At 57.1% G+C, this 22,932-nt stretch overlaps 1 protein-coding gene across 5 annotated transcripts in view; it reads left to right on the top strand.

The window, feature by feature from the left end:
- Positions 1-22,932, top strand: part of TMEM63B (transmembrane protein 63B) — a 25,340-nt gene extending 2,408 nt beyond the window's left edge. For 2 of the 5 annotated variants that reach the window (XM_006069290.4, XM_006069289.4), the window contains exons 2-24: positions 4,115-4,297; positions 4,567-4,646; positions 4,932-4,970; positions 5,932-6,022; positions 7,682-7,719; positions 8,660-8,802; positions 8,901-8,952; positions 9,663-9,771; positions 10,346-10,416; positions 14,291-14,371; positions 14,835-14,958; positions 15,545-15,678; positions 15,759-15,896; positions 16,037-16,190; positions 17,449-17,555; positions 17,771-17,857; positions 18,030-18,095; positions 19,264-19,426; positions 20,017-20,122; positions 21,099-21,266; positions 21,491-21,606; positions 21,727-21,807; positions 22,114-22,932. In XM_006069290.4, the coding sequence (XP_006069352.1) occupies positions 4,139-4,297; positions 4,567-4,646; positions 4,932-4,970; positions 5,932-6,022; positions 7,682-7,719; positions 8,660-8,802; positions 8,901-8,952; positions 9,663-9,771; positions 10,346-10,416; positions 14,291-14,371; positions 14,835-14,958; positions 15,545-15,678; positions 15,759-15,896; positions 16,037-16,190; positions 17,449-17,555; positions 17,771-17,857; positions 18,030-18,095; positions 19,264-19,426; positions 20,017-20,122; positions 21,099-21,266; positions 21,491-21,606; positions 21,727-21,807; positions 22,114-22,299 (2,493 nt within the window). In that variant the 5' untranslated portion in view covers positions 4,115-4,138 and the 3' untranslated portion in view covers positions 22,300-22,932. Of the gene's footprint in view, positions 1-3,974; positions 4,298-4,566; positions 4,647-4,931; positions 4,971-5,931; positions 6,023-7,681; positions 7,720-8,659; positions 8,803-8,900; positions 8,953-9,662; positions 9,772-10,345; positions 10,417-14,290; positions 14,372-14,834; positions 14,959-15,544; positions 15,679-15,758; positions 15,897-16,036; positions 16,191-17,448; positions 17,556-17,770; positions 17,858-18,029; positions 18,096-19,263; positions 19,427-20,016; positions 20,123-21,098; positions 21,267-21,490; positions 21,607-21,726; positions 21,808-22,113 lie in introns of all 5 variants that reach the window. The other 3 variants (XM_025269191.3, XM_025269186.3, XM_025269211.3) reach the window with 2 other exon arrangements.

Below are 22,932 nucleotides of genomic sequence, written 5' to 3'. Positions count from 1 at the left end.
GGTAGTTGATCAATAAGAGCTCTCCTCTCTGAACTTCTGACCCATCCTGGTGTATCACCACCCTCCCATGCTCCCCCCACCCCCAACCCCGGCCAGCCTGCTGGGGATGGATCAGTTTGTTTGAAGAGTTTAGAAACATTCCCCTGTCACTCACTGGCTGAGTCCTGAAAGCAGTCTAAGCCCTTATGTCTCGACAAGAAGCCCATCTAGACTGAGGAGTTCTAGCATACTAAGTACTGTTTTATTTTGATTTGTACCAGTTCTCCACTAAACCAATCCCTTTCATTCCACACTTATTGATAACAATTGCTAATTTTTTTTTTAGAATCCATTTATGCCTTTAACTGTACTAAGAGCTTCACCTAAATCATCTTGTGTAATTTGCAAAACAACCACGTGACTGAATTATTATCTCCATTTATAGTTGAGGGAACCAAGGCCCAGGGTGGTGAGGTAATGTGCTCAGGTCAGAAGCCATTATCTGTCTCATCCTAGAGCCCATGATCTTAGCCACCAGGCTCTGTTGCCTGTCCCCTCCACCTGCTTCAAAACCCGAAATCACAAACCCAGGGAGCTAGAAGCAAGAGGGAAGGCAAACAGGTAGAAATAGGGTGTGGCATTTCTCCAGAGCTGTAACTGGCAATCCCCAGCCCCCAGCCTCCTGATGGAAGTGACTCCTCTGTTAGCTGAGGCCGCAAAGTGCTGTAGTTAAAAGCATAGACTTGAGCCAGGTTGCCTAAGTCCGTATCCAGATCTATCACAGACTAGCTGTGTGTCATTGGGAAAGTGATATACCCTCTTTGAACCTCATCGTTCTCCTAAGGTTGTGATGAGTAAATGAGATGATATTTATAAAGCACTTGGAACAGTGCTGGCATAAAATAAGAATTAAATAAGTATTTGATAAATGCATTCTTTTCCTACTACTTTTATCCTCACTTGTGGATACATTTTTGCCCATCTCTCAGAAGTTAGTAGGGATGGAGTGAGGATATTAATATCTATTTGTTACAGAGTGAAAGACTGAGGCCCAGGTTACATAGTAACAGAGCTAGTCTCCATCTTTATCTCCTCCCAACAGACCACACTGCCTTCCTATGATCCCAAGTCCTAAATTAAATCTTCCCTAGTAACTCTTTAAGAAAAAAACTTTTAATTTATAGCTTTCTTCCCACCACCTCCCCCCCCACATACACACACTTCTTGATGATAAAATAACCTTCAGTGAGCTAGAAATAAAACCCTCCATCACTCTCCCTACACCTTTCCAGCTAAAGCCTCAGTGTCAGACCAGAGAAATTCTAGGATACCACTGACTCAGACAACCCTGTAGAGTGGATGAAATGTCCCTCTCTCCCCCAAATATTCTGCCTCAGTCTCTTCCCTTCTCTCAGCTGCTCTCTGTGAAGGCTTTGAGAGCAGCTGCCCAGGGTGAAATTCAGCCCAGCAACCCCGCCTCCACAATTAAGAGCTTGGAGTAACCCAGTCGGCAAGCTGGCAAGCTGAGCCCTCAGCCCTGGCTCCACCCTTTCCTGCCCTGTGACCTCCCTATGAGTGGCTTCTCCTCCCAGGTCCCTGCTTCCCCCCCTGCCTACGGGCAGCATGCCCTGCTTACTTCAGGGTGCAGGTGGGAAGAGCAGCGTAACTGAGGAGGGAGTCTTTGTGACTGTAAAGAGGGAGGTGGCAGACGGACATGGTGACTTCAGTTACGAAAGCACAGACCTTGACCCTCACTACTCTCCGGGTTCCCTTATGTAGGAGCTCCCAGAATGCTCCACCTTCCTCCGAGTGGAGAAGATAGAATGGGGGAGGTGGGGCATGTAACTCCAGGGGTTTGTACCCATTACACTCTGACCTGGTGGAGCCTTGGAATTTCAGAGACAAACAGGCAAGGAGTCTGTGTGGGCTGGATCGATTTCTGAAATGCGTTTGAGTTGGGAGTTAGAGGTGGGGGGACTAGTATAGAGGCCCCCCAATTATTACAGCCCTAAGATACCTATACCTACCTTTAACCTTTCCTGGGGCTTTTTATATGTACATACCCAGGCTCCCAGACACACCCACATACACACCTCCACTTAGACACTAACAATTCTCTTTATTTCCAAGGATAGCCGTGTAGTCACCCAGCTCCCCACCTCCACACACACAGATACACATATCAACACAAGTTTACACACCTAAACACACACATTCTCTCAGTGCTCTGGTGTTCCCTAGCCCAAGAACACATAATGAGCATTCTCAAAGCTTCTGCAGCATCCTGTTCTAGGCATGTCAGAAAAGCATCAAGGTGCCCTGAAAAGTGTTCAGGCTTTAAAAAAGAAGTTGACCTAGGTTTAATGCCCAGGTCCATTATTTTATGAGCAGTGTGACTTTGGGAAACTTACTTAACTTCTCTGAGTCCTGTGCCCTCATCTTAAAATGGGAATGACATTCCAACTCCAAAGTGTTAATGATTAAATGAAAAATGTATGGCTTCTTGAAACAGTGGGCACTCTATACATGGCACCTGCTACAGTTACTGAATTAATTTTTTTTTAAGGCAACATGGGCTGGAAAGGAAAAGGGAAGGCATAGGGCACAGGGCAGTTATTCCCTTAGCCTTCTTAACCCAGGCTTTTCAGAGACTCCCTGGAACCAAGTGAGATACACAGACAACCCAGCTTCTCCTCTGGTGCCTCTTGCCCTGCAGTCAAAATGTTAGGAAGAGGCAGCGGGAAATCTGGGATTGGCAGGTGGGCAGGGGAAGCTCTCTGAGCCGCCCAGGGGGCTGGGGGCTGCTTGCTCCCAGAGCTGCAGTCACCCTTCCTAGGTTTGTTGTTCTCTTTCTTTGTCTGGTTTCCTTTCTTCCCTAGGGATCCCCCCACCCCCAACAAAGCAGAGCTTCAGTGTTGTCAGCAGAAGGGGCCTCCAGGGGCCCTCCTATAGGACGGGGGGTGGGGCCACGACACCGCACCCACACATCTCCTCCACCCCAGGAGCCTCCCCAGAGCCCTGCCCAGCTGGTCCCCAGGCACTTCCAGAACCCAGGCATCAGGGCTAGCTGCCCCTTCCCTCCTCCTCCCAACCCGTCCACTGGGACCGTTGAAGGCTTGAAAGCCTGGCAGTGTCAGGGAAGCAGGCCAGAAGGCACTTCCCTGGCTACAGGGAGCTTGGGCTGGTTAAGAGGCCCCCAGGCTCATTCTTCCTTCCTTTGCCAATCAATGGAAAAGCTTGCTGCAGGGCACGGCATTCCCAGCCTGCCCTGCTCTGGGGGCAGGAGCAGGGCACGCTGGGAATTGTAGTCCTTACAACTCAGATGAAAAGGAAATTGGAAAGAGATGAGGAAACCAGAGGAGAGAAAGGTGTAGCTCCTGCCGTGGCCCAGGAAAAAGAATGAGGGTAAACAGGTGTGGCTGGGCTGAGTGAGACAGGTGGCACAAATGCAGAAGTCCTGCTTTTTAACGGACTTCCCACCGACCCCATCCTCAGACCCGTACTCTGAGGACAGATGGCCAACTTTAAAGTTGAACATCTCACTTTGAAGCCAGCTATACTGGGAACGTGGTCAACTGAGTTGAAAACTGAGCAGATGAAACCATGCCATTGTTCTAACAGGGGTAGGAAGAGACAGTCAGGGTCAGGTAACTGGCTCCTGACCCATCTTCCCCTGGCCTAGAGACCCTTCCACTTAGTCTTGGATCTTCAGACCTAAGACCCCTCCCCATCTTCCCTCAGATTCAGCTCTGCCCCCTGCCTGAGACAGAGATACAGAGACAGAGAGAGCCAGTTTGTGTTTGGAGAGAACGGGTGTATGTGTGTATATGGAGGTGGTGGGAGGTGAATTGCTAGAGACTCAGAGCATCTTCCAGCTTAGAAAAACCGGTCGCCCCAGTCCGGACCCAGGCTGAGTTCCCCAGACCCAGAGCCCAAGAGCCAGGGAAAGTAAGTCTGTGTGACTCAACCCTCCCTTCCTGGGCCCTTATCTCCAGAGGCCAGAGCTTCCACCCACCCAGGCAGCCCGGTGATCTGTCCTCGCTGTGCCCTCCCCACGCCGACCCTGCCGAAGCCCCAAGCAGGCCCGTGAAGGGGGCAAGGGCCAGGCCTGGCTGACCGCTCCGCCCCTGCCCAGGAGGACCATGCGGCAGTAGCAGTCATGCTGCCCTTCCTGCTGGCCACACTGGGCACCATGGCCCTCAACAGCAGCAGCCCCAAGGACTACTGCTACAGCGCCCGCATCCGTAGCACCGTCCTGCAGGGCCTGCCGTTCGGGGGCGTCCCCACCGTGCTGGCTCTGGACTTCATGTGCTTCCTTGTGAGTGCCCACATGCCCCCCGCCACCCTTGGTACCACACCCTGTATCACAGCTGGCCCACACCCACCACTCTAACCACTCCCCCTGACTCCCCACGTGTGACTGCAGGTGGGAATCCCCATCACCCAGCCCAAGTTCAGCCTCGGACCTTCATCCCACCCAGAGTCATCCTTTTCTCAGACAAAAATCCTGCCCCTCTACCCTGCCCTCCTAGCTAGTCCAGGGGGTGAATGGCCTCCCATCCTGCCAACCACCCCCTCCTTCCTCAGGCACTGCTGTTCTTGTTCTCCATCCTCCGGAAGGTGGCCTGGGACTACGGGCGGCTGGCCTTGGTGACAGATGCAGATAGGTAAGGCTCTGGGACCCTCCCCTACCCTTACACACAGGCTGGTGTGCACACTTGCACGCCCACACACACACATGCACATACACCTTGTCCACGCTTCTCAGGGATAGAAGGAGAGTCAGCCCACTCTCATCCTCTTTGGTGGGGGCGGTGGGGGTGGGGGATGAAGAGGGACCGGTCCCAGAGCGGGCATGGGGGCACAGGGGCCCACAGCTGGGCCTTGGTCCCCTGCCAGTCCCTGGAGACCCATCCCGGCCCCCGCTAACCCTGTCTGTTCTCTGTCCCCAGGCGCCGGCGGCAGGAGAGAGACCGAGTGGAACAGGAATAGTATGTGGGGCAGCAGCCCCCTCGCCCCCACTAAACCAGCTTTCCTTTTTCTTCTCTTTCATGCTTCTCTTCCTACCACATTGCCGGTGTCTCTTTTCCGTTTTCTCCTCTGCAGGCTCATGTTCGGATTAACGCAGGTGGTGTGCTTCGCAGAGCAGGGGGCTCCCCAGCTTGTCTCTGCCATACTCCCCCATCTCTCCCTCCGGCTCCCGGCCTGGGAGAAGCGGCTGCCTGTGCGCCCTGCGCGTGCGGGCGTCTGCCACCCCAGTTGGCTGGGGTGGAGGAGCCATCTTCCTTGGGAACCCACAGGACAGTAACCCTCTTGGTTGCAGAGACAAGATTGGGCGTCTCCAGTGGCTTCTCACCCCCTAACAGCTAGTTCTTCCTATTCCAGGGTTCCCCGCTCACCTGCTCTGGAGGCCTGGAGGGGGGTGGCCAGAGAAGCTCTGAGCGCAGCCCTCTGTGTCTGTCACCGTCTCTGTCTATAGGCCTGGCATTGGAGTTGCAGTAGCTCTGGGGTCAGGGAAGGGGAGGGTGGGGGACACCTCCCAGCCCCCCAGCCCCCGGCCCTTCTGGGGCTCTCTTGGTCCAGCGTGTCCTTCCCCATCACCACGCGCCCCCCACCATTGCCCTGTGCCCAGCGTTGGCTCTGCTCCCCCAGCCCCCACTGGTCAGCTCCAGAACTGCAGGGCCCTGCTGACTTCCTTCAACAGTCATGGGGTGCTGATGAAGACTCACCCTCCCATCCTTCCCCCATCCCTGCATCAGTGCCCCCCAGGGCCCCTGAGGGGAAGGTGCGGGTTCAAGGGAGGCAGGGAGAGGGCAGTCACTCTTGAACGCTTCTGCCTCTGCGCTTTCTGTGCCTTGTCTGGAGCTCTGGAGTGGGACGCCACCCACTCCACCCGGCTCCCCAGGGACTCAGACTCACCCACTCTCTGATCTCTCATCTCCCCACCCCCAGTGTGGCCTCAGCTATGCACGGGGACAGTCACGACCGGTATGAGCGTCTCACGTCTGTCTCCAGCTCCGTCGACTTTGACCAGAGGGACAATGTGAGTGTCCTCCCCCCAGCTTCTCAGCACCCCCTCCTCCGGGGCATGGGTTCAGCAGCCTTGGCTTCAGGTGATATGGGGTCAGGGGTCTACGCAGTGGGGCCTTCTGCCCAGCAAGGGTGATGCTCGTCCGAGAGCCACAAGGTAGCACCCAGACCCAGAACTCCGGGCTCTGTCCTCCATGGCAGCCTCCAAACCAGCACAGGTTGAACATCTGCGGTTTATAAATGTCATTTTCCGCAGTAGAGTTCTGTGCCCCTCTCCAGTAAGCAATCCTAAGGATCCCTTTTTCCTTAGACATTTTTCTGGAAGTAATCATGAGCCTTCCAGGCCTGCTTAGCAAAACATGCAGAATCCATTGTGCTGCTCAGAGGTTGCAGGCTGGTGGCCCCTGGCAATCTGGGGCCAGCTGACCTGCTTGTAGATTGGAGCTGAGGGGCAGGGCCCCTGTAGACAAGGCATGTACCTGGGGAGGCATAGCAGACCCCAGGCCCCTTTAGATCAGACCCAACACTCTGGCATTACCTGTCTGGCCACCTGTCATTCTGCCAGGGTGAGAACTCTCACCCTGGTCAGAACTCTAATCCTCAGGCTGTAGGGTGGCCCTGGTCAGTCCAGCTTAGGCTGGGGGCCTTGGGAGCAGCAGCTCCTGTAGCCCCTGTAGCAGAAGAAGCCTGTCAGCTTCCTGAGTTGGACTCATACTGGTAAGTGACAAAGCAGGGGTGTCACCCCTCCCAGCCAGAGCTGTCCAGATGGTCCCCAGACTTACGGTCCTGTATCTTGGCTGGAGGGCACCTCTCTCCCCCATCCCATGTTATGCCTAGAAATCTCCCAGTAGGAAGTTGGGTCAGGGTCTCTCTGCCCAGCCCTTCCCCACATAGCCCCACCCTGCCCTGAGCGGGGTCTCTGTCTGAAGACAAGCCTGGGGGCTTGAGACCAGGAGATCGCCGCTCACAGTGACCCTGGGCTGGTCCCTCTGGGGTGTTCTTGGGGCTTCCCAGGTGCTGCTGGGGGTAAAGAACCGCCTGCCAATGCAGGATTCACAAATGATTCAGGTTCCATCTCTGGGTCGGGAAGATCCTCTGGAGAAGGAAATGGCAACCCGCTCCAGTATCCTTGCCAGGAAAATTCCATGGACAGAAGAGCCCAATGGGCTACAGTCCATGGGGTCACAGAGAGTCAGACACGACTGAGCACACAGAAGGTAGGTGGCAGGACCTTGGGCAGCATGGCCCACTCCTCTGCTCTTGGCAGCCACGTTGCAGACTCTCCTTGCAGAAGCTGCAGGTCTGAGGTCCCTTCCCCGGACCCCGGACCCCACCCATCCCCACCCTGGCCCACACTATTGCAGGACTTTTTCTCTGGTTCCGCTGCCCTCGGGTGTTTGCGGGGACCTGCACTCTGAGCCCAGGAGTCCCCTGGTGACCCCATGTGGCCTTGGTCCTTCTTCCTCCCTGAGGGCGGGCACCCCCGTCGCCCCTCTCTGGGATGAGCTGGTTTCCCTGGGGGCTGTGGGAGCTGTGACAAGGTGAGCCACAGCCTGGAGGTGGTCATGAAGTTGGGGTCGGGGGGAAGGGAGGCTAGAGGGGGAAGGGAGGCTCAGGGGCGGCGGAGGGTGGTGGGATGGGGGCACCAGCTGACAGTCCTCTGCCCCCCCAGGGTTTCTGTTCCTGGCTGACAGCCATCTTCAGGATAAAGTAAGTGAACGATCTTCAAGCTCTAAAGAAAAAGAGAAACAGCAGACCTGTCGTCTCCCTACCAAGTCCAGAGGCCGGCATCTCTGAGGGCCTTAGCGCTCCTAGCCAAGCCAGCACCCACCTCCCTGCTCCGGGGGCCCAGGCCCCTGCTGTTCCTCTGAGCTGGTCTCACTTGACCCCCAAACAGTCTCCTGTGCCCCCCAACCCCCGCCTGGGGGGCCTGCTCTGCCCTCAGCTCTCCTCGCCCCTGCCGCCCTGTGCAAGCAGGCGCTGGCGCTGCCACCTCAGAGCCATGTGCAGCCAGCGGGTAGGGGCAACAGGCAGGCTGGAGACAGCCAGCCAGCTGCAGGCAGGAGCCAGTATCCAGCAGGCAGAAGTCAGGAGATGGAGCCAGAGTGCGGCAGGCAGGCAGTGAGCCTTGAGAGAGGCAGGAAGCCGGGACAGGTCAGCACCACCACCGTCCTGGCCCGTGGGCCCCAGGGCTCCCCAAGTCTAAGGGGGAGCACCACTGCTTCCCAGATCTCCCTCTGCCCTCCCACCTCTGTCTCCTCCTGCCACCGTCCTCGTCCGCCCTTCTCGGGTTGTCCTCTCACCTCCGTTTCTCCCCATCCCTTGCTGCTCTTCCTCTTTGCAGTCTGTCTTCTTTTTCTTCTCTCTCTCTGTCTCTCTCCCCATATCCCTCTCCTCCTCTCTTTTCTCTTTCCCTCCCCTTCTCCCTGCATCCTTCCCTTTTCTCCCTCCCCTTCCCTCTCACTTCCTCCTCCCTCCCCTCCCAGGACACGGGGGACCCAGAGCCCCACCTCCCCTCTTTCAACCCCATCCTGCTGCCGGATCAGCCAGGGCTAGGGTGGACGTGGGCTGGGGTGGGCCAGGGCAGACGAGCCGTGGCCCCTCCGGCGCGCTGGTCCTCACCACATCTGCCTGTCCCCGGTGCCCGCAGGGATGACGAGATCCGGGATAAATGTGGAGGCGACGCCGTGCACTACCTGTCCTTCCAGCGGCACATCATCGGGCTGCTGGTGGCCGTGGGTGTCCTCTCTGTAGGCATCGTGCTGCCCGTCAACTTTTCAGGGGACCTGCTGGGTCAGTAAGGGCCAGGACCGGTGTGGTGGGAAGAGGAGGGGACAGAAGGGGACATGCCCTGACCCCTCCATCATCCTCTCCCTCATCCTACCCCCCAGAGAACAATGCCTACAGCTTCGGGAGAACCACCATTGCCAATTTGAAATCAGGGTAAGAGTGGGAAGCTGGTCAAGCAACGCCTGGGTCTGTGGGCAGAGTCTGGGCGGGAATGGGGAGCGGAGGAAAAAGGGCGGTGTTTGGGGGAGAGGTACTGAGGCCGCAGAGATGATGGTGGGGCCTTGAGGGCTTGGGATAGAGCCAGAAGGAGAGGACCCCATGGAGGGCTGGCTGGTGGTGGCTGGAGGGCAGTGCACCCAGCAGGGAGGGCGTGAAGAGATGACCTCTGGGGACAGTGCAGTTGGAATGGGACAGTCTTGGGGTCAGGATGTGGGGTGTGGGGCCTGCCTTGGGAGGGTATCAGAAGACCCGAGTCTCTAAAGGGGTGCTGTACCAGGGTGGTTGTTTTTAATACTTATTTATTTTTGACTGCACTGGGTGTTCATCGCTGTGTGCGGGCTTTCTCTAGTGGCGAGCAAGGGCTACTCCAGTTGCGCTGCGCTGGCTTCTCTTGTTGCAGAGCGTGGGCTCTAGAATGTGGGCTCAGTAGGTGTGGCGCACGGGCTCAATTGCCCTGCAGCGCCCACAGCCTGTGAAATCTCCCCAGAGCGGGGATCAAACCGTGTCCCCTGCACTGGCAGGCGGATTCTTCACCACTGGACCACCAGGGAAGTCCACCAGGGTTTCATGAACACTGGCAGGTTTGGGGGTGTTTGCGAGTGTTCCCAGCCCTGGTGGCCCCACTCACCCCTCTGTCCCGCCAGGAACAACCTGCTATGGCTGCACACCTCCTTCGCCTTCCTGTACCTGCTGCTCACCGTCTACAGCATGCGCAGGCACACCTCGAAAATGCGCTACAAGGAGGACGACCTGGTAAGTGCAGCGGAGCCAGGCCCGCCCCCCAGCCCACCCTCCAGGGACTCTCCTGCTGAGTCCTAAGGTGTGGTCAGCCCCCAGGTGAGGCCAGCTGGTTTTGAATCCTGGCTCAGGAGCCCCCATCCTGCCGGTTAAGTCACCTCCCCCAGGCTCAGTCCCCTCCTCTGTAGGAGGTGAGAACGGTCCCTTTCCCAAGGTGGGTGGGGGATGAGGTGAGGCCGTGCATGGAAGGCCCTGGGGCAGGAAATGGCTGTGGGAGTGATTGTCCCTCTTCTCCTATATTTATTCCCCAAACCAGCACTGAACACCCACTCCATGCCACCCACCGTGCTGGGGCCTCAGGGTCTGAGGATCTGCAAGTAGCTCCCACTCCGTGCCCCCATAAGCCCTCAGGGGGCAAGAGGCCAGGGGGCTTTCACTCTGCTCACTGTCTGATTTCTATTAGAAACACCACCCCTGGCTTATCCCGAGGTCTGCTCCCACCCACCTGCCCGTCTCTGCTCCCCCGTTCCCCACCCCCTCTCTGAGGGTCAAGCCTCAGGAAGGCAAACTGGCCCCCTTCACTCTCCAGGTGAAGCGGACGCTCTTCATCAATGGAATCTCCAAATATGCAGAGTCAGAGAAGATCAAGAAGCATTTTGAGTGAGTAGCTCCTCCCCCCGTCCCCAACCCCAGGACCTGTGGACCCTTTACCTTCTTTCAGCTCCAAGAGCATCGTCGGAGGCCCCTCTACCTCTGGGGGCGCTCAGGGGCTGTGGTACAGGGTAAGGGGTTATGCTAAGGAAGAATTCTCTGACTCCAAGGTGGTCTAGCAGTTGGGCTGGACTTCAGGTCCCTCAAAGAGCTGGAGAAATACTTGAAAAATGAGTCCCTGGGCCTTTCCTCCTCCTGGCTTGAACCAGGTCATGGTTTGTTGACCCCAGGTCCACGGGCCCTTGAGGATGTGGCCTTCTCAGAATTGTGCGTGGTGTTCTGGACACTGTGTGCACGCGGACTGGCAGGGAGAAGGTTCTCAGTTTTCAGTGCATCCTCAGGGAGCCCAGGAGAGCTGGGCTGCATGTTCTCTGAGGTGCTTTTCAGCCAGAAGTCTATCTTAGTAAAGTGAAGGAAATTCACCTCCAGTGGCCAGAACAGTCTGTATACAGCATCTGTCCATCTGTCCACTCAGCGGTTGTTCTCAGGTGCTGCTGAGGTCGATGTGGTGGCCTGGGGACTACAGAAATGAGTGCAAGACCATTGAGTTCTCAGGGCTACACAGTGAGGAGGCCAGCTTTAGAGGCCATTCCAGGGTCTGCTTAGAGATTGGTCTGGGGACAGTATTAGGAGTTGGCTGGTGGTCTTGACTAGGGCCATTGGTGGTCTGGATCAGGGCTCGGTCTCTGGTGAGGATCAGGATTTAGTGAGGTCGGTTGACCTGGATGAGCAGTCAGTTGTTGTCCTGGATCAGGATGGGATTGGAGTCGGATCCCAGGCCCCTGTGTTACAGAATGACTGGTTTGTGACCAGGGTTTTCAAGTGAATCCCCTTTTTTATTCAACGTGCATTTATTGGTCACCTTCTGTGTGCCAGGCATAAATCAATTAGAAACAGGTCCTGCCCTCCCACAGTTTACAGAACAAAAGCTATAATTAGCTCATCAATCATTGGTCAGTATGAGAGAACAATTTGGGGTCCCATCTGGAGTTCAAGCTATACTCAGCATTAGGGGGCAGGCTGGGTCAAAATTAAGGACAGCGTGTGCTGAGAATTAAGTGACATCTTAATGTTACCATCCAAATGGAGTCAGCTGTTAACTTGTATAGACAAGTCCTTTAGTAACTTGTCTATACAAGTATCTTTTTTTTTAATTGACCCTTTCTTTTATTTATGTATGTGTTCAGTTGCACGGGGTCTTAGTTGTGGTACGTGGAATCTAGTTCCCTGACCAGGGATTGAACCCGAGCCCCATGCGTTGGGAGCGCAGAGTCTTAGCCACTGGACCACCAGGAAAGTCCCAATAACAGGTCTCTTTTGAGCATCTTGTGTCACACTGGAGCAGGAACCTGGGGGTATGGCAGGAAGCCTGCCTGCATCTGCTTATATTCTAATAGAGAGAACCAGATGGCAAAGAAATGACCTTGGCAGGCGTGGGTGGTTGCTTAGAAGAAAACCAGAGCAGGGAAAGGGGCGGAGGGCAGGGTCATGGAGGGAGAGGGGCGGAGGGCGGGGTCATGGAGGGAGAGGGGCGGAGGGCGGGGTCATGGAGGGAGAGGGCAGAGGGCGGGGTCATGGAGGGAGAGGAGCAGAGGGCGGGGTCATGGAGGGAGAGGGGCAGAGGGCGGGGTCATGGAGGGAGAGGGGCAGAGGGCAGGGTCATGGAGGATTGCTGTTTCCGATGGGGTGGGCACCCGGGGCTCTGACAGGGTGGCCTTAGAGCAGAGCCCTCTGTGCACTGAGGGAATGAACCCTGTGAGTCGAGCATCCATGGATCCAGCACACGTTTGTCGTAAACCTACTATGTGCTTTGTCCCAGGAGGACAAAGAAGAGCCAGACTTGAGTCATGTCCATGAGGAACTCACAGTCCAAGATGTCTGTTTCAGGGGTCAGTCTGTGGTATTCTTTAGGAAACAGCCCGATTGGCCAAAACCATCCCAATATTGTAAAGTTAATTATCCTCCCATTAAAATAAATAAATTTATTTTAAAAAATAAAGTAAAACTAACAGTCAGGGGGACTCCCTGGTGGTCCAGAGGTTAAGAATCTGCCTTCCAGTTCAGGGGACGGAGGTTCAGTCCCTCACTGGGGATTTAAGATTGGACACGCTATGCAGCAACTAAGCCCATGCACCGTAATTGGAGCGCCCTCACACTACACTGCAACAAAGACTCGATGCAGCCAAATAAATAAATTAAATAAAAATAATGTAAAAATAAAAAATGAAAATAATGTAAAAAAATTAGCAATCAGCCTATAAGCAGGGGGTTTGGGGAGACTGCAGTCCTCGCTGGAGTTTTTAGCATCATGGTGAGCATTATTTCATTGACTCATCCATTCAGCACAGCACAGTGACTGTTTATTGAGCACCTACTATGTGAAGGCTGTTGACCCAGCACCTGGGTATATAGTGCTGAGCAGGAGGCAGCCCTCATCCTTGTGGAGGCCCTGCTAGTTGTCAGTATCCGCCAGGGTCTGGGTTCCAGGCCTGGGGTCTATCTGGATTGGAGGACTAACCCAGAAGAATCAGGGGATAACCTGTGTGCAAAATCAGGGAACCTGCGTGGTAGGGATTAGGGAATTAGAGATTAGCTGGGTGAAAATGAGGACTTAGCCTGCCACAGGGCTGACAGCCCTTCCAAAGATGGACCTAAAATGGTTTGAGCAACAGCAGTATCAGGGGGCTTCCCAGGTGGCGCAGCGGTAAAGAATCTGCCTGCCAGTGCAGGAGATGCAAGAGACTTGGCTTCGATCCTTGGGTGGGGAAGATTCCCCTGGAGAAGGGAATGGCAGCTCACTCCAGTATTCTTGCTGGGAAATCCCATGGACAGAGCAGCTTGACACGCTGTAGTCCATGGGGTCACAATGTGTCGGACACAATTGAGCATGCACCCACTATTCTAATCCTATATCCAGTGCCAGGGGAAGAGTCCAGAGCCTCCTAGGAAGCGCCTTTCAAGGACACCATCCCAGATTTAAGTTCCCAAATTCTCATGGGTTTGTGAGATCCATCTTCTTATTTTAGAATCGTGTCTCCACATCTTTAACACTAGGTATTTCCTTCTTTAAATATTAAACAAACCAAAAAAAGGCAGGACCTCTATCTAGATTAGGGATTAGGATCAGGGAACAGTGTGTGATCAGGATGAAAACAGAAGTGTTCCTCCACGCAAGCTGTAAGCCTCCCTCAAGCCCTACTGGGTACCAGCTACTGAGAGTCTGGTCAGTCTCAAGTCAAGGTGGAGTCAACCTGTGCTCATGGTTAGAGGGTCAGTCTTAGGTCTGGGTTATGCGTCAGTTGGGTCAGGATAAAGGAGCAGTCTCTGGTCAGTGTTAAGAGGTCAATCTCAGGTCAGGTTTCAGGATCAACCTCTGGTCATTTTTGCACCAGAGACCATTCTGTAGCCCAGGGCTGTGGGTTGGTTAGGATCAGCTGATGGTCAAGGCTAAGGGTTGAACTGTCACCAGGTCTCCTGGGAACAGGGTTAAGAGGACAACCAAGACTAAAGGCAGTTTCTCTCCGCGTAAAGTCCCCAGCCCCAGACAAGCATCACACCACAGCTGTGGTGTCCCCAGCACCCTGGGAGTACGCACTCTCATCTGGGTCCGTGCCCAGGCTTACCGGTGCACACTCCCCCCATGTGGATGAACAGGAGGAGCAATTTCAAAATTTTATTCTTGGGAGCTGTCATCTTTGCAGACTCAGAAAGAGGGGGTTTGAATTGGGGCTGTGTGTCTTGAAGGTGATGGGGTCATGGAGGAAAGTTGGGGACAAGCAGGGGGCAGGGTCCCTGCCGAGGGTGATGGTGGACTATGTTTCAGGGAGGCCTACCCCAACTGCACGGTTCTGGAAGCCCGCCCATGTTACAACGTGGCTCGTCTGATGTTCCTCGATGCAGAGAGGTAGTGGGGCTGGGGGTGGGAGGGCAACATTGGAGGGCCCCCTGCCCACTGTGGGGGGCATCTTGGCTGCCACTCAGGAGTCTGGCTCCCCTTCCAGCTGTTTCCCAGGGCGTCTGATTTTAATTTACCCCTGGAGCGCTTGTCAGTTCAGCTCTGGAAAGAGCAAGTCCTGGAGATTAGAGGAAGGGGTTCCACTGTCCCCCCCCCCAACTCCATTTGAGGATGTACCCTTCCTCTGCTATAGTGTGAGAAATTTAGGCTATGGGAAGAACTTCTGGCCCTCAGGGGATGATGGGGAGACCCTGGGCTGGGGACATATCTGAACCATCACCCTAAGCAAACCCAAGAGCACAGTGGCTCTTGTCCTTGGGGAGTGGACTGCATGACCCCCGAGCTGGGCCACCTACCCATCCTCCAGCAGACCGAGCTGGGCGGTGGGTGACCGGGCGCCTGGGTCCCACAGAAAGAAGGCCGAGCGGGGAAAACTCTACTTCACAAACCTCCAGAGCAAGGACAATGTCCCCACCATGATCAACCCCAAGCCCTGTGGTCATCTGTGCTGCTGCGTGGTGCGCGGCTGCGAGCAGGTATGAGGCGTCCTGGGCTCGGCTCAGGCCTCAGGGCCCCCCGGCCAGGGTGGGTAGGAGGTCCTGGGGAGGCAGGTCACAGCGGAGACGGATGCATCTCCCAGTTAGGCCCGTTCCACAACCTCAGGAACACCCAAACACACAAGCAGGCCTTGCACATAAATACCCCAAGGTCGAGAGGTCCCAGAGGAAGCAGAGCTGGGGTGAGGACCACCAGCAGGGGCAGCCCCTCCCATCTGTTCCTACATCCTGGACACCCTAGTCCCGCTGTTGGGTCTGTTCCCTATACCTACAGCAACCAAGTTTTCAAAACCCAAATCAGAAGAGGTCAACCAAGAGGCCAACTTGCTGAATTTACTAGCTCTGTGGCTTTCGGCAAGTTTCTGGACCGCTCCGTGCCTCAGTTTCCTCATCTGTAATACACGGCTGCTTGTACCCACCTCTCAGGGTGCTTGTGAGGAGAAGCGAGTGAAGGGAGAGCTTAAGGCCGTGCCCAGGCTGCAGTCAGCTCTGGGCAGGGCCTCTGGGTGAAGGGAGGGGACTGGTGGCTTGACCAAGGCCCCACCTCACCCGTCCATCCTGGCAGGTGGAGGCCATCGAGTACTACACGAAGCTGGAGCAGAAGCTGAAGGAGGACTACAAGCGGGAGAAGGAGAAAGTGAACGAGAAGCCCCTCGGCATGGCCTTCGTCACCTTCCACAACGAGACCATCACGGCCATGTGAGCCCTGCCCACCCGCCCCAGCCCCGAGGGGCCGGCTGGGGCTCTGGGTCCCCGGTAACCGTGCCCCCCTCCCCCAGCATCCTGAAGGACTTCAACGTGTGTAAGTGCCAGGGCTGCACCTGCCGCGGGGAGCCCCGCTCCTCGTCCTGCAGCGAGTCCCTACACATCTCCAACTGGACCGTGTCCTACGCCCCCGACCCCCAGAACATCTACTGGTGAGCAGAGGGGGATGGTGCTGGGGTGGTTCCGTGGGGCCAGTAGGGGCCGCAGTGGGGCTGGGAGGAGACGGAGGTCCTAGGTGTCTCTGGGGTCCGGTCAGGTGTCCAGCCCCAGGGTGACGCCTCTGCCCTCCCAGGGAGCACCTCTCCATCCGCGGCTTCATCTGGTGGCTCCGCTGCCTGGTCATCAATGTCGTCCTCTTCATCCTGCTCTTCTTCCTCACCACCCCGGCCATCATCATCACCACCATGGACAAGTTCAACGTCACCAAGCCTGTGGAGTACCTCAACGTAAGGCCCACACCCCAGCCCTCCACACTGTGCGCCAAGACACAGACCCCAGGCCCCCGATCCCCCCAGCCAAGGGCCTGTGAGGGGCGTGGAACCAGTCTTCCTCCTGCCCAGTCGAGCTCTAGTCCTGCTTTTCCAGCCCAGCCCCGCTAAGAAGGTCCCACATGACCGTGGGCTGCAGACCCCTCTGTACTCTGTCCTCAGGCTTCCTGCCACCTTTCGCCAGGAGAGGCCTCCCTCGGTTCACACTCACCTAGAGAGGCTCCCCAGGAAGAGAGAGCCTGGGTCCATCCCTAATTAATCATGTGACCTCAAACCAAGTCCTTCTCCGCTCAATCTCTCCAACCAAAGCGTGAAGGGCCAGACCAGATGCTTGGCCTCCAAACTTGGATTCTGATGCCTTTTATCCAAAGAAATCTTACATGAAACTCAGTGTGGAAAAGCAAGGTCGCTCAGATGGCAGTGGTGGTGGTAGGGGGAGCTTCTGCTACTCGGTCCTCACTCCCCTTCCAAGCCTCCTGGGAACCTCAAAGTTCACGAGAAGGCACTTTGAAAATCACTGGGTGATAAGAGCATAATAGATAAGACCCAGGCTGCCTGGGTTCAAATCCACCCCCCACCCGTACTTCTTACTGTCTCATTTATTGAATCTCATTTTGCCTCCGTTTACTCATTTTTAAAATGGGGTAATACCATTATTGTAAGAATTAATACATGAAAAATACATGATCAAAAAAAAGACCATCATCAGTGCTTGGCACATAGTAGGTGTTCAGAAATGCTAACTACGAACACAGTTCACGCCGGGATTGTACAGATGGCCCTGCCCCAGAGGTTCTGGGCTTATTTATTCATCTGGCTGCGTCGGGTCTTAGCTGTGGCACGCTGGAGCTTCACTGCGTCACGCAGGGTCTTTCGTTGCGGCGCGCAGATTCTTGAGTTGTGGTGCACAAGACTCGGTAGTTGCGGGATGTGGACTCTCTAGTTGTGGCCCTTGCTCTCCAGAGCATGCAGGCTTTTAGTTCCTCTGAGGCATGTGGGATCTTAGTTGGCCAGTCAGGGATTGAACTTGGTACCCCTGCACTGCAAGGCGTGGTGGGACTTCCCTGGTGGGAAGTCCCAATGTTCTGGACTTCCCGTGAGGCCCTGGGAGCTGGGGGGTGCCCAGGGCTCAGTGGAGGAGGGGGGCGGCAAGCCACAGCAGCTGGGCCCACTAGGCCGTCCCTGCCTGACACGTCCTCCCCACTGCCCGCTGCAGAACCCCATCATCACCCAGTTCTTCCCCACCCTGCTGCTCTGGTGCTTCTCAGCCCTGCTCCCCACCATCGTCTACTACTCGGCCTTCTTTGAAGCCCACTGGACACGGTGAGACACCCCCACACCACACAGCGACACTCCTGGCTGCACGCCCTCCACCTTCAGACCCAGGGCTGGCAGGGGAGGCATGGTGCCTGGGATCCTCACCTTGGGAAGGCCCCCTCCTTCCCAGGGGACCCTCCTGGGACTACAGGAGCTTGGGGGAGCAGGCACGGGGCTGGCTCGCCTGACCTCTGCCCCCACCCCGTGCCCCCCAACCCCAGCTCCGGTGAGAACAGGACCACCATGCACAAGTGCTACACCTTCCTCATCTTCATGGTGCTGCTCCTGCCCTCGCTGGGACTGAGCAGGTGGGTTTCGGAGGAAGGGGTGGGAGCTGGGGTGGGGGACGGCAAGAAGGGAAGCAGCCAGGGGCTCCAGGTCTGGGGCGCGTCCTCAGAGCTCGTGGATGGGACTCTCTCCCCTCTGGTGTTCTGGCTACTCCAGCCCCAACACCTCCATCTCCTCTCCTCCCCTCCCCAGCCTGGACCTCTTCTTCCGCTGGCTCTTTGACAAGAAATTCTTGGCTGAGGCAGCTATCCGGTTTGAGTGAGTGACCAGGGTCCCCAGGGAAGGAGACCAGATTGGAGGGGTGGGCATTTCCCCCATGGGAGGGTGCAGCAAAGCCCCCACCCCTGCGGTGGAGAGGAAGAGGGGCTTATATCATGGTCAGGCATCCCAAAGGTCACTGCCCCCCCCCCCCAACAGGCTGTCTTGGGTGCATACATGGGATGTCCAAGGGTCTGTGTAGGGAACCTCTCTGGATTCTGAGGTCACCCTTAGGGTATATTTGGGGCTTTGGGGCCTACACTCAGGGGCATTTCTATGGTGGGCTCTGGGGCTTGTATCCTGGGACTAACCGTGAGAGCTAGAGCTTCACTCAGGGTGTTTGGAAAGGTCTATAGTCAGATCTTGGTTGTGCTGAAAGTCTCAGGTGCTGCCCCTTTGAGTCTCTCTGGAAGGCTCTTGGGCTCACACCTCACTCAGAATGACCATGGAGGACTCTGGGGCTCACACCTTGGGGTGTTTCTGGGGCACAAGCTCTGGGAACACCACTGAGTCTCAGGCTGTCACCCAGAGGCGTGACTGTGCAGTTCTCTATGGGGTCCCTTCCCTGGGAATCCCTGTGAGGGGGTCTTGGGGACACGTGCCATGGCTGTTTATGTGGGAGCAGGCTCTAGGGGTCTTGCTCTAGGCTGTAGTCATCTTGGGCTCACATTTGGGGTATCATGGGTACTGACAAAGGTCCCTGGGCTCCCCGCCTCTGAAGACTTCTGGGGGAGAGTCTCTGGAGCTGAGTTCTGGAGGTGTCGAAGGCTCATACTCTGGGGTTTACTCTGGGTTAAATTAAGATCTAAGGCAGGGAGCCTTCGGGGTGTTCCTGGGGCTCACAGGGAGGGGGTGGCCGTGGAGATCTCCAGAATCATACCCTGAACACTGGTCTCCTTAGGGGTCTCTAGCACTCTCTCCAGGGGTCTTTATGTGGCACAAGTTCTAGGGATGCCTCTGGGCTCACACACACTGAGGTTATCTTCGGCTTACTTTGGAGGCATCTGGGGGTTCACATTCAGGGGGTGCTGAGACATGGGTGCTTTGAGGGCTCAGCTGGAGGATCCACGTGGAAAAAGGCACCTTGGGGGTGCTGGCACGCTGGCAGTGGGCAGGGGGGCCTCTGGGTCCCCCAAGAGTACAGAGCTGGAGCACTTGGTGCCCGCAGGTGCGTGTTCCTGCCGGACAACGGCGCCTTCTTCGTGAACTACGTCATTGCCTCCGCCTTTATCGGCAACGCCATGGACCTGCTGCGCATCCCGGGCCTGCTCATGTACATGATCCGGCTCTGCCTGGCGCGCTCGGCCGCCGAGAGGCGCAACGTGAAGCGGGTAGGGCCGCCCGGGGCTGCCGCGGCCCGCACAGCACCCCCTGGTGGCCCAACCGGAAACTGCAGCAGCCGTGCTAGAGTGTGGGGGGCCCCAAGGGGCCGGGACCTGGGGAGCCGAGTTCCATGGCCCTGAGTCTTCCCCTTCCCGTCTGGGGCCTCAGTTTTCCCGTGCGTACAGTGACATAGCGTAGCTTAACCCTGAAGGCCCCTCCAGTTCTGACAGTCTAGTGTTCTGTGATGGGAACTGGGGGAGGTCTGGATCTAGACCCAGGGTCCCTCTGCCCTAATCCCACACAGAGGGCTCTGGGCATCCAATTCCCAGGCCCACCAACCCGCCAGCCCCTCATCCCTCGAAGGCCCCTCCCCAGGCCCCATCACTGTACCCACCCTGACCTCTGTCTCAGCCACAGCCCCTCTCTCTCCATCGGCTTCGCCCTGCCCTGCCCTGGACACTGGGTTCCCTTTCCACCCCCAGCTTCTTTCCTGGCCCCAGAGTTCCTGTCCCTTTCCCTCCTCCCACCTGCCTGAGCCCCTCCAGTCTTCCCCTCCCCTCCCCTCCCTGAGCGACCCTCCTGCCCATCTCCCCCCCAGCATCAGGCCTACGAGTTCCAGTTTGGCGCAGCCTACGCTTGGATGATGTGCGTCTTCACGGTGGTCATGACCTACAGTATCACCTGCCCCATCATCGTGCCCTTCGGTAGGCACCGCCGCGCCGGGACCTGGGCCCTGCTCGGGGGGACCCAGGTTCTCTCCCACTCCACTCTAGCAAGGCAGGCCACCCGAGTGGACAGGGCCCTGGCTGGGAGACCGGCCCCTCGGGCCTCCCGCCTGGTCCCTGGCTCAGTCTGGGGCTCGGCCTGGGGGGGCGGAGGGTAAAGCCATCTCAGCTCAGGCTGGCTTCGGCCAGTGTGCTGGGTCCCTGGGCCACATCTCCCCAACACGGCCATATTCCCTCACACCAGCGCCTTCATGCAAGCGGGTATACTTGGACACAGATCACATGCCCACTAAGGAGTCCACACGCACACACAGTCATACACAGGATGCACAGGCACACTTGTACACAGCCCTGTACACTCAGGAAAGACCTTTGGGTTTCAGGGAGGGTTTGGGTCCTTACCTGCTGTAGCTGCACATGTGACCTCGTCAAGTCCCTCTTCTTTCTGAAAAAATTAAGCAGTTTCTCTTCACCCCCATCATTCCCCCATCTGTCCTTTCCCGTCCTTTTCCCCCACTAACACCCTAATCCGTTCACCACCCTCCCTGGTTATCGAAGGCTCCAGACTCCCAAACTAACCACCTTGTCCCCATTTGAAACATCCCGTTCCCTCAACCTCCAGGAAGAGAGACCTTACCGCCTGACTTACCCTCCTCTGTTTAGGGTCAGGGATAGGAAAAAAACACGCAGGAGGGTGCTTGCTGACCCAAGCCAGTGGATTCCTAACAGTGAATTCCTGGTGAGGGGCTGCAGAGTGAGGGGGTTGAAGCAGGGGAAGCTGGGGTTCTGTGGTCCTGCGAGGGGCTTGGGGCTCTATTCTCTACTGGGCCTGGGGCAGAAGAAGTGGGGGGCCAACCCTCCAGTGACCTTGAAAGGCCCCAGGACAAGCCGTGACAGACACACGCAGGCCCGACAGCACTGGTTCCGAGGTCAGGGCCGGTGTGGCTTCCCCCAGGGCTCATGTACATGCTGCTGAAGCACCTGGTAGACAGGTACAATCTCTACTACGCCTACCTGCCGGCCAAGCTGGACAAGAAGATCCACTCGGGCGCCGTCAACCAGGTGGTGGCCGCGCCCATCCTCTGCCTCTTCTGGCTGCTGTTCTTCTCCACCATGCGTACGGGTGAGGGCCGCCCCCCACCCTTGGGGGCCAGGGAGGGGCGGGGGGCAGAGGACACTCCCGCCAGGGTCCAGGCAGAGCAGGCCCCGGGGTGTCGCGGGCTGGGGGCCTGGGAGAAGCCGCAGCATATGGGAGTGTGGGACTGCGTTCAGGAGGAAACCCCTGGGAGGGGGGGCCCGGAGGAGAGATCGCAGCTCTTTCTCTGCCCTTTCCACCCCCCACCCCAGGGTTTCTAGCCCCGACGTCCATGTTCACATTCGTCGTCCTGGTGATCACCATTGTCGTCTGTCTCTGCCACGTCTGCTTCGGACACTTCAAATACCTCAGTGCCCACAACTACAAGGTAGGGGCTAGGGGGCAGGGAGGCGGCCAAGGGCGGAGTCCACGCGCTGGGGGTGGGGGGTGGGGAGCTGAGGGCAAGGGCCTCCTCCCTCACCCACTGACTCATTCCGGGCCCCTCAAGATTGAGCACACGGAGACAGATTCCGTGGACCCCAGAAGCAATGGACGGCCCCCCAATGCTGCCGCTGTCCCCAAATCTGCGGTAAGTGCCCCGCCCCGCCCCCCTGCCCCCCCGCCCCCCCCCTCCCCCGGCCCATGGCCAGGCGCGGGGTGGGGGAAGCATGGCTTCCCCATGCAGCTGGGTGTCTTATCAGTCATCCAGGAGAGGGGGAGCCTGTCCCAGAGCCTGGGGATGGGGTGGGGATCTGGTTCCACCAGCTGGGGGCTCTGCTCCATGTACCCCCCGGAAGGAGAGTTGCTGCCCCTTCCCCCACAGGCCGGGAGATTCCCCACCCCCACCCCCTTCCCCACGAGGGAACGCTCACATTGCCCCCTTCTCCCCCTTCAGAAATACATCGCTCAGGTGCTGCAGGACTCAGAAGTTGACGGGGACGGGGGTCCTGGGAGCTCGGGAGACGAGCCCCCGTCGTCCTCCTCCCAAGACGAGGAGCTGCTGATGCAGCCTGACGGCCTCACGGACACAGACTTCCAGTCTTGTGAGGACAGCCTCATAGAGAACGAGATCCGCCAGTAAGGGAAGGGAGGGCCCTGGCGGCCACGCCCTGCCCCCGCCCGCCCGGCCCCCCACGGACACTAAAAACAAAACGCTAATAATTTATTAGATCTAAAGCCCCTTCCTTCCCCATCCCCTGCTTTCATTAAGGTATTTAAACCTGGGGACTTCACCGCTCTCTCCCCCACCACGGAGGGAGGGTGGGTGCGAACTCCCCCCAACCTCAGTGAGGAGAGCCCCGAGCCGGCCCCGGGGCAAAGAGGGGTGTGGACAGGGTTCCCCCAGATCAGTACCCCCCTGGGCTAGTAGTATGATCAGGAAAGGGTTAATGAGAGCCAAGAGGGATACCTGGTGCCATGGCTGGAGACCTGGGAGGGGCAGACGGACCAGGGGCTGCCCCCCCCAGTTCTTACCTCCCCTCCCCCCAAGTCCCACTGGGATCTAGCACCCCAGGGAATTGGAGCCTCCAGCCCCTAGAGGGTTGCATGAGAAGGGAGAGGGTGCTGAGCGGGAGGAAAGAGTCCAGCTCTGAGCCAGGGGGACTGACCTGGGGGTGGGGGGTGGGCATGGCTGACACTGGAAAATGGGATTTTGCACTGGTTTTTTTGTTTTTTTGGTTTTTTTTTCCTTTAAAATAAAAATGAAAAGCTCCAA

Source organism: Bubalus bubalis, chromosome 2, assembly GCF_019923935.1.
Source record: "Bubalus bubalis isolate 160015118507 breed Murrah chromosome 2, NDDB_SH_1, whole genome shotgun sequence".
Taxonomy (NCBI): Eukaryota; Metazoa; Chordata; class Mammalia; order Artiodactyla; family Bovidae; genus Bubalus; species Bubalus bubalis.
Note: the sequence above shows the minus strand (reverse complement) of the source record. Positions and strands in the feature narration are given on the sequence as shown.